The sequence below is a fragment of the Melospiza melodia genome, chromosome 13 (genome assembly GCF_035770615.1).
Source record: "Melospiza melodia melodia isolate bMelMel2 chromosome 13, bMelMel2.pri, whole genome shotgun sequence".
Classification (NCBI taxonomy): domain Eukaryota; kingdom Metazoa; phylum Chordata; class Aves; order Passeriformes; family Passerellidae; genus Melospiza; species Melospiza melodia.
Genome location: NC_086206.1, coordinates 2,785,961 through 2,798,279, shown reverse-complemented (window position 1 = coordinate 2,798,279; position 12,319 = coordinate 2,785,961). Strand labels below are relative to the sequence as shown.

Here is a 12,319-nt window from a genome sequence, read left to right as displayed (position 1 = left end):
CCAGTTTCCAGTGATCACACTTTAAAATGGATATGTCTACCCTCTGCTCTGAAATGTGAGATTGAACTGGGGGATATTCCATTGGAGCTGTCCAGGAACAGGTGATGTCCCCCCTCTGATGCTGCCTGTGGCTCTTTGGCAGCATGAAAGCCAAAGCCAGCTGACACATGCACCTGGCTTGGCAAATATTTATAAAAAAATTCAGTGTTGGGCATTGATATTCAAGTCAAAATTAAAAAACTCTCTATGGCTTTGTAGAGAGGCTGTCCTTGAGGAAGAAGAGGTGCATGAAGAGAGTTGGAGCACGCTTTAAAACCGTGAGATGGCCTTGTTAATGTTGAACCCGTTAGCTAACATTGCTTGCAGTGCCACAGCAGAGTGACCATGGCTGCTGCTTGTGGATCTCCTGGAAAATGAACACAGGGACTGGAAACCAGGGCTGCCCAGCATGGGGAGCCCCAAACTGTGCTGCTGCTGGGGCACCAAGGTCCTCATTCCCTGACTGATGCTGGTGCTCTGGGGCTGATGCAGGGAGAGTGCAGCTGAGATTACTGTGTGGGTGGCTTCTTCTCAGGGTATGAAATGCATGGAATGATCACACATTCAGTCAAAAGCCCTGGGGAAAGGCATTATTTACCACCCTGCCTCCTGATGGTGTTTGTCTGGAGCTAAGTGCAGCTTTGGCTGCAGTGATCAATGTGCAGAGCCCGTGGGGCTGCCAGGAATGGATCTGGGAGCCACGCTGAGGACACTGTTATTACACTGCTTTTCTACTGCTTTCAAAATCACTTTGTATCTCACAGTGTGAACTGGTGCTGGAATAAATCAGCCAAGGCCCCATTTTCTACATGCAGAAAGACAATTCTTTATTCACAAAGCTCATATTTGTAGGAAATACCAGAAGGTTTAACAACTAATTGGTGTTATTGGTCAGCAACACGGTGAAACTCAGTTCATGGTCAGTAAAGGCTGTTGTATATATCTATCAAATTTTCTCTCTCTAGATATGTTAACGTTTTTCCTTTGTGGGTTCTCATGGAACAAATCTCATTGTTTACACAGGTGCATTTGTTTTTCACCCTCAGAATAGATTGTTGTGCTAAAGGAACTTCTCATTCGCAGAATAGCTTCAAATGGGAACATGCAAATTGCTTGTGAGCTGCACCTAGAAGAAATGCCAGGCCAGTTTTGTCAATTTTTGCAGAGTGAGGCCTGAATTCATAAGGCCTTTCTTTTATAATTCTTCTACCGGTCTATGACATCTCACCCGTTTGGTTAATTTAAAAAAGGTTCATGTGTTCTGATGTTAAAACAGCTCACTCTTATGAGGGTATTATGTCATTAAGGTTATCACTGGTTATCAATTAGACATGGGATAAGATTCATAAAAGACCGATTACAATTAACAAAATGTATCAAATTCTATCAAAGTATTGACACAGGGTTTCACAGCATGAGAAAAGTAAAGAATAATGTCCAATGTCTCTCAGGAAAATGGAAATAAATGACCATTGTTTTAAATAGTTGACACTCAGGAGAAAGTTCATTAGCTGGAAATGTTGATCTTTGACATCACTGAATGTCCTCCTGGGTCCTGGAACAGGGAATAACTGAAGGAGCACTGCACCATGAGGATGCCATGAGGCTTTTGTTGGCAGATTGCCTCTATAGTTTGCAGACACAGCCATGTCTTGGCAGTCCCATTTCTGTTCCTGTTCTGGCCATGAGGGCTGCATGGTGATTAGGTTATTTCTCTTTGCACTGGGCCTCATTTCTTCAGAGGCAACTGGTATCTGATGAATGAACAGGTGACTTCTTTGAACCTGCTGATGATAAAACACAAGCACACTCTCTCTTCAAGTCAATGAATCAACTAGGCTTTGCTGTGGCACACTCAATTGGGATTTAGATTTGATGATCTTTATTCCAAATCTCTAATGCAAATATTGCATTATTCAAAATTATTTGTTGTCTAAGTTTCTAATGCACATATTATATTATTTGGATGTTCTTAAGGCACTACATTCCCCTTCTTTTATTTTTTTTTAAATGAGATGCATGTCTTTGGTTATGAGCATGAAGAAACATCAAGGCAAAACAATACATGTAGTGAACAAGAAACTGACAGCAATCAGGAATCAGTCAGGTACAACAATTAAGAATATTTCAGATAATACACATATTTAATAATACATATGAAATTAGGTAATTTGGAATCTCTGAAATACTGTACCATCATCCCAGAGTCTGTGAACAGCTGACAAACCTCAATTTAGCGAGGGCTTGGATAATTATTTCCAGATAGTAATTCCCAAGCTCACTCTAAAAATAGCTTCTGCTGTCATATATAAAGGGTCAAATTGCCAAGTCAAAGTGACCTGAATCTAGTTTTGATGCAGAAAACATCTGGGTTTGTTGGCAAATTCCCCATCCAGGTTGAGCCAAGGCCTGGCCACTGCCCAAGATCCATCTGGGAGGGAATTCCCTAAACACATTTTAAAACAAGGCTCTTAATAGTAGCAGCTATGAGTAAAGGCCTTGGGGTTAAAGACTCATCAAACCATCTAGTACTTGTATAACTCTGAAGTTTCCTTCAGGATAGAGATGCTTCAAACACAGCAAACTGCTGGAGTGCTTCTGTAATAATAACTGGGACAAACTACAAGACTTGCAGTTTGGAGGAGGCTTTTAACAAAGCTCAGGTATCTTTTCTTGGAACTCTGAAAAATACTTAAAATTATGAGACAGCATTGGGTCAAACCATAGAGCCAGTGCAGGGACAAGCCAGATAGCTAACTTGATATAAGAGATGCATAAGCAGCTAGAGAACAAAAATGAAACATCCTGAAACAACACGTGTCTTTTAGATAATTACACAAAGATGTTAAAGCATATAAGAAGCTGGTTATAAATACAGTAATAGCATATTATGAATAATGCCTATTATAAAATCAGTAAATTCTCATCAATATATCAGCAGTAACCATCTTAGGGAGCTGAGACAGCACCTTTGTAAACAGTCATGTACCTGTGACAGCAAAATTAAACAAAGGAAAAGCTTACAATCATTAACAGCCATAATGTAGAATCATAACTGACTCTTCTGTGTCATCTATGGAAGATAAAACAGCAGAGATTGTAAGGAGCAATAGAGTCTTTGACAATATCAAGACTGTATCTTCTTTATCCACAAACAGGTGTTTGTCATGTTTCATCACAGCTGTTTTAGTTGGAGTCATCACATCCTTTAAAAGAAAACAACTACGTATCTTACAATGTTGAAAAGTAATATTTTACTGTCTTAGATTGCAATGAAGGATGTAACCAGAAGTATGTGTTCTATCACCATCTGTTAAAACCAGGTGAGGAATGTTCTTTATCTCTTCCATGACCCATCCCTTATAACTCCAGGGGGATAGCTCCTGTTAATGGGCCTGGAAATGTTTGAGCTGTTAAAACCAGGTGGGGCAGTTTTCTTTATCTCTCCCTTGACCATCCTCCCTCCAGGAGATATCTTCTGTTAATGGGCCATTGAGTGTCACTGCAGTGTCACTCCACCCAGGGGGAGGAGCCAAGCATTCCTACCCAGATATAATCTGAGATGTGGAACACCACATTCGGCCTTTTCCCACTCGATTTCCCAGCAGAAGACCAGACCTTTCTAGGCTTCCACTGGATCTTCAGAGGAAGACTACACCCTTCTCCAGGATCCCTGCTCCAACAGAGCCACAGCTGGCACTGCAAGAGGGCTGAGCCATCATGGAATGGAGCTGTGCCACCACCCTGACCAAGAGGGTGTTTGGTCCTACCCTGACTTTATCTGCTTTAGCAGTACAAAATTTTTTTTGTGAGCTAATGATTTCTAAACTTTAAAGAACTCCTGCAGATAAAGTTTGAGGTTATAGGACTTAGTTAAGAACTTAAAATTAATTGCTGCAAATAATCTTGGGAGAAGAGGAGAGCCGCAGGAGCATGGGGAGTGGTGCTGTGGTTTGGCAGGAAAAACCCAAAATGGCTCAGGTGTGGTGGTGAACACCCCCACTGCAGGAGAGTATTCCAGATTGCAAGGCAAGATGTATTCTATTACCATCTGTATGGCAGCTGTTTTTTGTTAAGTGGGCAGTTTGCTTTATCTCTTCCACAATCACTCCTCCCTCAGGAGGGGACACCTGCTGATAACAGCTATTGAATGTCAGTGCATGACTGATAAGAACTACAGCATCTCATTGGGAGATGTGAGCCCAGAGGGAGGAGCCAAGCATTGCTACCCAGATATAATCTGGAGATTCTGGAACACCAGCACAGCTTCTCCACTGGATTTCCCAGAGGAACAGCAGCTGCCTCTTCTTCCACTGGATCTTCAGAGGAAGAATACATCCTTCTCTACAGGATCCCTGCTCCAGCAGAACCACCCCTGACACTGCAGGAGGGCTGCAGCCACATTTCCAGTTGGGTTGCTACCAACATCCTGACCCACAGGGTATCAGGTTGGGTTCTGACTCTGTCAGTGCTGTTCTAGTGTACTGTATTGTTTATTTTATCCCTTTATTTTCTTCTTTAATAAAGAACTGTCATTTCCTGCTCCCATATTTTTTGCTTGAGAGCCCCTTAATTTAAAATTTATAGCAATTGGGAGGGGTGGGGAGGGTTTACATTCTCCATTTCAGGGGAGGCTCCTGCCTTCCTTAGCAGACTCCTGTCTTTCCAAACCAAGACAGAGGGAGAAATGATGCGAGCCTGGAGGAACCAAAGAAGATGATGAGGGAAAATTGCAGGAAAAAGAATTAGAAGAGCAGAGAAAACTAGGGAATGCACCTGCTGAAGTGGATGAAGAAGGAAAATATATCAACCCTCACATTCCTCGGTACATCTCCTCAGTACCATGGTACATAGATCCTTCTAAGGGACCCACAATAAAGCTTCAGAGACCTCAGCCACAGAAGCAGGAGCAGTATAGCTCCTCTGGATATTGTATAAATGAGGAGTTCAGGAGCACCCTGTGGCCATGAGGTATGGCAAAGCAGCCTGTGAGAACTGCAGGGCACTGACACACAAAAAAGAAAGGCTGCATGGAGAGACCCAGGAAAGTTGGAGCAAAAATACATGAATATTTTGATGAACAAAATGAACACATGCAGTGCAGCCTCAGCTGATGTTTGATTATGATGGGAAGCGAGACTGGTGGAATGGTTATGACCCAGAGAAGCACATGAAAATTGTTGAGGAATATTCCAAGGTTGATTTGGCCAAATGTACACTGAAAGCACAGAAGATTCAGGAGGAGTTGGCATCAGGGAAGCTGGAACAAGTGAACTCCACCAGTGGGGAGAAGAGGAATCAAATTCACAGACAGAAAGAGATCATAATGGTGAAGATGAAGACAAAAACACAGATGACATTGATATGCCTGGGCAGAACTTTGACTCTAAAAGATGCATCACAGTCTGAAATTTACGTATTTTGGAAGATATTGCTAAATATTTGAGGAATCTGGATCCAAACTCTGCTTATTATGATCCCAAAACCAGAGCAATGAGGGAGAACTCTTATGCCAACACAGGCAAGAATCCAGATGAAGCTGGTTATGCAGGTGACAACTTTGTTTGCTACACAGGTGACACCATTTCCATGGCACTGACTTAGCTCTTTGCCTGGGAGGTTAAGACAAAGGCTCTGAATTTCATCTTCAGGCAGACCCTACAAAATTAGAGTTTCTTTATAAATCTTTCAAAGTGAAAAAAGAAGATTTCAAGGCTCAGCTGAAAGAAAGCATCCTAGAGAAGTATGGAGGACAAGAACATTTGGATGCCCCTCCTAGATGAACTGCTGCTAGCTCAAACAGAAGATTATGTGGAGTATTCTAGGCATGGAACAGTCATCAAAGGACAGCAGAAAGCTATTGCTTGTTCTAAGTATGAAGAGAATGTGAAGATCATCAACCACATATGCATTTGGGGTTTATACCAGAAAGAAGGCAAGTGGGGTTATAAGTGCTGTCACTCCTTTGTCAAATGCTCCTACTGTACAGGAGAAGCTGGGAAAGAAATTGCTATTTGCTAATACAGAGCCAAGTTTAATGGAAGAGCAGCCTGAGGAGGAGGAACACATGACAAAACCCAAAGCACCAATGGAGATCCACCAAGAGAAACAGAAAAAAAAGAAAAGAAGCACAAGAAGAGCTCAAATTCCAACAGTGAGGGTGAAGAGAAAAAGAAGCAAGAAAAACTAGAAAAGGCTCTAAATGCCGAAGAGGCTTGATTTCTCCGCATCAAAGAAATCATGCAGTTAGATGAGAGGAAGAGACCATACAACAGCCAATATGAAGCCAGGGAGCCAGCAGAAGAGGAGAGAGAATGAGTTGCTGCAAGAGAAAAGAACAGAAACAAACCAACCAGAGAACATACAACATCATCTTCTGTGTCTAAGAAGCCTCAGCTAGACCAAATTCCTGCAGCAAATCTTGATGCAGATGATCCTCTTACTGATGAAGATGATGAAATTATAAAAATTATGAATATGAGAATGATGATACTGCAGCTCTTCTGGCTGAGCTGGAAAAAATCAAGAAAGAACAAGCTGAAGAACATGCTCAAAAGGAACAAGCACAAAAGGCCAAAGAAGAAAGAATTTGGATGGAGAACATCCTGACTGGTAACACTGCTGAACCTTACTGGGCCAGCACAGCCTCAGGCAAACTTCAAAGTTAAAAGGAGGAGAGAAGATGATGATGTTGTCTTCAAGAACTGTGCCAAGGGGATAGATAAGACAAAAAAGGACAAAAGATTCGTCAATGATACTCTGAGATCAGTGTTTCACAAAAAGGTCATGGAAAAGTATATCAAGTAGTACAGTTTTATGTGCCATAGTGTGCAAGGACTTGGTAGGTCATGGCCGTTCCCTCCCTTTCCTTCAAAATTTAAGGCTGAATATTTGGTCATGGATTCTCAAATGCTTTTTCAAGATCAGCAACAGCTTCATAATTAATAAGTGCTATGTATCTGGAGTTTTTATTCCTGAATATTGTTTTCCTTTACAGTTTTAATTAAACCAGTTTGTGTCTTAAGAAAAAAAATACAAAAAAAAAAAAAAAAGGAGCAGAGCTGCAGCAGCCAAGCCACGTGCTGGGGCAGGGTGGGGAGAGGCCTGCTGCACCACCCCATAGCTGCAACAGGTGTGTCAGATGAACAGCAGTTAAATACACATCAGCCAGTCCCAAGTGATGGGCAGGTGCTGCCCCAAAGAGGGGGAAGGGGGCTGAGCCACCCTGTGCTACTGCTGCTGCCAGAGAGGGAAGGGAAAACTCCATACCTCTGTCCTGCACTGCAGCACCTCTGCTACCCCCTAAAACACTTGCAGTTGAAAAAGAGGAGGGGAAAAGGCAATAAAAACAAACCCTAAAAACTGCACACCATAAAGGGAAAAATACCAAAATACAAATGTAGAGAACGCTGGAAAGGCACAAAGTGCTCGTGGCTCTTCTCTTTTGCTTTGGAGTGTGTGAGTTCCATAGGGGAGTGCTGACTGAGGGGCCCAGCCCCAGGGGAGCCTCTGGGTCTGGAAAGGAGCTTTGCTACAAAAATCCTGTCTGGCATCTGCTGGTGCTGCCGTTCACAGTTCTGCTGGAGGACGAGACCTGCTCAGATGGCTGCCACGCTGCCCCCACAGTCACCCCAGGTGCCCAGACAGCAGCAGCTGGCCGGCCCTGTGCCGCCTGTCCCTCCCATCTGTGGGGGTAACTTAATCGCACCAGAGGTAATTTTGCAAGAGCACACAACCAGTTCTGGTTCCAGGCTCCTGGTTCTTTGTTTCTCCATGAAGTTTGAATCCCACTGCACCTACCAGTGTGTCTGGCCCTGGGACAGCAGGGAGAATGACTGACACAGGGCCCATGCTCTCGAGAGCATCCGCACGCAGGGACACACACACAGCCACTGTCCTGGGACCAGTGTAGGCTCGGGCTCTGCTAAATACATTAGCCAAATCAGGAACCAGCCCCTGGACCACACAACACAGTAATAAAAGTATCAGCACATAATTATGGTACCTTCTCTCTCCTTTTCCCAACATATTTTGCCTCTTTTAACTGACAGTTTGGCTTTCATTCAGTGACATGCATGTTTCTGTGTGACCATGTTCACAGGGGTCTTAGGTTGAGGAAAAGACGAGGATCTGACTCCATGTTTCAGAAGGCTTGATTTATTATTTTATGATATATATTATATTAGAACTATACTAAAAGAATAGAAGAAATTATTTCATCAGAAGGCTAGCTAAGAATAGAAAAAGAAAGAATGATAACAAAGGCTTGTAACTCGGGGCAGAGAGTCCAAGCCAGCTGACTGTGATTGGCCATTAATTAGAAACAACCACATGAGCCCAATCACAGATGCACCTGTTGCATTCCACAGCAGCAGATAGTCATTGTTTACATTTTGTTCCTGAGGCCTCTCAGCTTCTCAGGAGGAAAAATCCTAAGGAAAGGATTTTTATGAAAAGATGTCTGACATTTCTGCACAGTTGCTGCTCCCATGTGCCATTTCCACATCATGGTTCTGTTATAGATGAGTAATGAGATGGTTGGCCCTCACATTTAAGGGGTGAACATTAGGTGTATGTTAAGAGAAGTTTTGTACATGTATAGTTATGTTATTGTAATATGTCCTCCCCCCTGCATTGTTATCACAGGATGGCCTTGGTACTCAGGGCATTTGGGAGGGTTGGCCTGGTACTGTAGTAACACCTGGCCTCCTACCAAGATGAAAGGAAGTGATCTCCACCATTGGATGCCAAGGCAGGAGTCAACTGACAAGACTTTAAGAGGAGCTAGAAGTATAAAAGGCAGAGTATCCATCTTGAAGATGAGGATGTGGCTGGTAATCACAGGGGCTCCCAGCACTGTAATTTTTCCTTATTTAGTTCTTTTTTCATAGTTTTTGTTAGAGCTTAATAAAATTTTCAAAAGTGATCAGTCATTTCTCACAGTTCTATTCTCAGACTTGTTTCCCCACACCTTAGCAGATGTACTTTCTGTTTCTTGATTGTTCACTCACTACTGTTCTTGAGGCTCTTGTCCCCATGACTCACTAGGCCTCTCTCTCCTGGGCAGCTCCTAGGCTGCCTCACCCTCTGTGGCTCTTTTGGCTGCTTATGCTCCATGGTTTAGGACAGTGTTTGCATGCTGTGATTTGCAGTTTTGTTCTCCCCAAGTGTGCTCTTTCCCCAGCAGTTGTGTTTGATTTTGTGCATCCCACACTGTCTGTGGCCTTGTGCACTCGCTGCCCGGGTTCTGCTCCAAGGCTGCCTCTTGTCTTTGCTTTTCTGTGCTGATCCTGTGGCTGACCATAGCCGTAGCCTTTTGATACTTAGTAAATTCACTGCTTGGATCTCTGCTCATGCTGCTCCTGCAGCCTGCAATGCTGTGGTAGTTGTGTTCCTGTGCTGTGTCTGCTCTCTCTGCAGACACAGGCTGTGCTTGGCCATGCTCATGGCTGGCCGCAATCTTCCTTTCCCACTTTGTATATTCCATCTCTAAGTCCCATCTAACTTCCCAGTCCTGTGGTCAGCTTGGCTCGTTTCACCTTCTTCTTTTACGACAGGCTGTTTTTCTCACATTGATCACGTCTTCAAGGTCACCATGTGTTGGAATAAATCAGCTGAGACTCCATTTTCTACATGCAGAAAACCAATTCTTTATTCAAAAAGCTCATATTTGTAGGAAATATCAGAAGGGACTGTGCTAAACCTAACTGGTCAGCAATACAGTGAAACTCAGTTCATTGGCCAGTTAAGGCTGTTGTATATATCTATCAAATTTTCTCTCTCTAGATATGTTAACATTTTTGCTTTGTGGATTCTCATGGGACAAATCTTATTGTTTACACAGGTGCATTTGTTTTTCACCCTCAGAACAGATTGTTGTGTTAAAGGAACTTCTCACTCACAAAATAGCTTCACATGGGAACTTGCAAATTGCTTGTTAGCTATGCTTAGAAGAAATGCCAGGTCAGTTTTGTCAATTTTAGCAGAGTGAGTCCTGATTTCATAAGACCATTCTTTTATAATTCTTCTACCTGTCTGCAACAAACTGGCAGAATAATGAAACCGTGTCCCACCCACTTATGTCTTTCTGTACATGTTCTTCCTTTCTTTTCCCTTTAGCTGCCCCATGTGAGGGGCTGGGTGTAGATCTTACCCTCACTGGAGACCAAAATTCAGCTGCATTTAAATGGTGCAGACACAACCCTATGGGGATTGGGAGAAAAGAAGGGGAATTTATTGCTGGAAAATGATTAGTGCTGCTGTGAAAAGATCTATTTACAGAGTCCACCCACCCTCAAGGGGCTCTGGATGTGGACTTGGATTTGGGAATTGCACAGTGCTTTTTGGGAGGCCTTGAAATGGGCACCAGAGAGAGGGAAACCAGGCATTGTTATGTGGGATTGCACATGGTTTTAGAAGCTTACACAAGGCACATGAAAAGTACATCTTTGTGTTTGACTATCAATTTTTCAAGTTTTATTACATAAAGACTCCTAAGCCCCGTTAATTCACAGAGAAATCCTCACTGAAGTGATCAGTTTATGAAAATTGTCTTCCTGCCATTGAGTGGAATTAATTGCTAATGAAAAAATAAAAGTGTATCAAGACACGAGACAAGCTGCTATATGAATAATGTATTTTTGCTGTATTTGCTAAGTCAAGAAAAATTCAAGTGAATTTGACCTTACTTACTCCTTAGGTATATATATAGCCCCACAATCATCACTTATATTTTAAAATGCTTTATTAAAAAATAAGCAATTAGTTGAGCTGATAATCCACCTTTTTTTTTTTTTTTTTTTTTTTTTTTTTTTTTTTTTGATAGAGCTCTAGGCTGTTAGGTGAAAAACAGGATTACTTGTGAGAAAAATCAGAATCCTAGAACAGCTGTAGCTAGAGATGGGATTAAACAAAATGTCTTAATACTGAAACATGGCATTAAGAGGCTGGGGATAAATGCGGACAGTTGATGAGAAGGTTTGCATACAAATTGCCTTGGGTCATGCCTTGCCTTTGAAGGTGAGTCCATTGGAACATTGAAGGTGATGGACACAGAAAAGCTCTGCTCTCTGCAGTTCAGGTCTGTGCTGGAGGCTCTGGTCAGGGGCCCTGACTCTGGGGCTCTGATGTGGCCAAAGAGGGCAGGGATTCCCTGGGACTCTGCTGCCATTTTTCAGCTGCAGGGAGTTTCTCTTTCTGTAGAGCGTAGAAAAACAAAGCAGATTTAATTAATTCAGATAGGAAACTCATGATGTTCAATGGGATGGGTAGAGTGCAAGAAAAGGGGTTTGGGCTCTTGTTTGGCAAAGGTGAGGGTGCAAGGGCAGAGAAAGGTGCTGGGGATTTGTGTGGAGGGAGCAGTTCCCAGTTTGGGAAGGTGGGATAAGGATAACAAACTCCAAGCTGGGCAAGCACAAACTGTGCTCTCGGAAGAGAGGACTCTCATTCTTTTTTGGCTCCCCACTGTTATCAATGAGTAATGAGGTGGTTGGCTCTCACAATTCAGGGGTGAACATTACAGATATGTTAACAGAAGTTTTGTAGATGTGTAGTTGTGTTACTGCAATGTGTTCTCCCCCTTGCATGGTTATCATGGTGTGGCCTTGGGCACACAGAGGCATTTGGGGAGGGTTGGCTTGTTGGCCTCAAATCAAGGTGTAGGAAAGTGATCTGCATCCCTGGACAGCAAGGAAGGAGTCACTGACAAGACTTTAGGAGGAGCTAGAGGTATAAAAGGTGGGGCATCTGATGCCTCAGGTTTTAGCTTTTATATTTTTCAGATTCTGTTCTGGTTTAGTGTGTTAGTCTGAGTTTCATATCAGGGGATGGTGAGCTCTGTGCACAGAGCAGGGAGACAAAACAATTCCTGCTCCAGCTGGGCACCAAGGACAGCCAGTCCAGACCTCAGGCCCAAGAGCACAAACAATGTGGAATGAAGAGAGAAAAACAAGGAGGATGGGACTGCATGGGCTGGAGCTGTAACTGGACAATTAGCTCCAATATGCAAATGGACCAAATCTTATAAAGTGAGAGACTCTGTGACCAGTTGTCCATTTTTATGGCCATTTTGGGTTGTGCTGCCCAAGGTGGATCCATTGAGGCTTCAATAAATCCCTGCTTTATTCTTTAGCTCTGTTCTTTAGCTATTCCAGGTCAGCCTTCACAAGGCATCACATCCATTTTGCAGATGAGCACGTGGTGGTTTATTCCATGCTCTCAGCGCGGTCATTTTTCCTTATTCAGTCATTTTGTTGTATTTTTGTTAAGGTCTAATAAATCT

The 12,319-nt window shown here is 42.9% G+C and overlaps 1 protein-coding gene and 1 pseudogene across 1 annotated transcript; both read left to right on the top strand.

The window, feature by feature from the left end:
- The first annotated feature begins 2,076 nt into the window (after nucleotides 1-2,076).
- Nucleotides 2,077-6,357, top strand: LOC134424488 (pre-mRNA-splicing factor SLU7-like; annotated as a pseudogene).
- On the top strand, nucleotides 6,358-6,846 carry LOC134424487 (spliceosome-associated protein CWC15 homolog; the record flags this gene model as incomplete). Its single annotated transcript, XM_063168304.1, is given in 3 exon segments — nucleotides 6,358-6,507; nucleotides 6,510-6,655; nucleotides 6,657-6,846. Coding segments are annotated over 3 exon segments (486 nt in total), but the record flags the coding sequence as incomplete, so codon positions are not given.
- Between the last annotated feature and the right edge of the window lie 5,473 nt (nucleotides 6,847-12,319).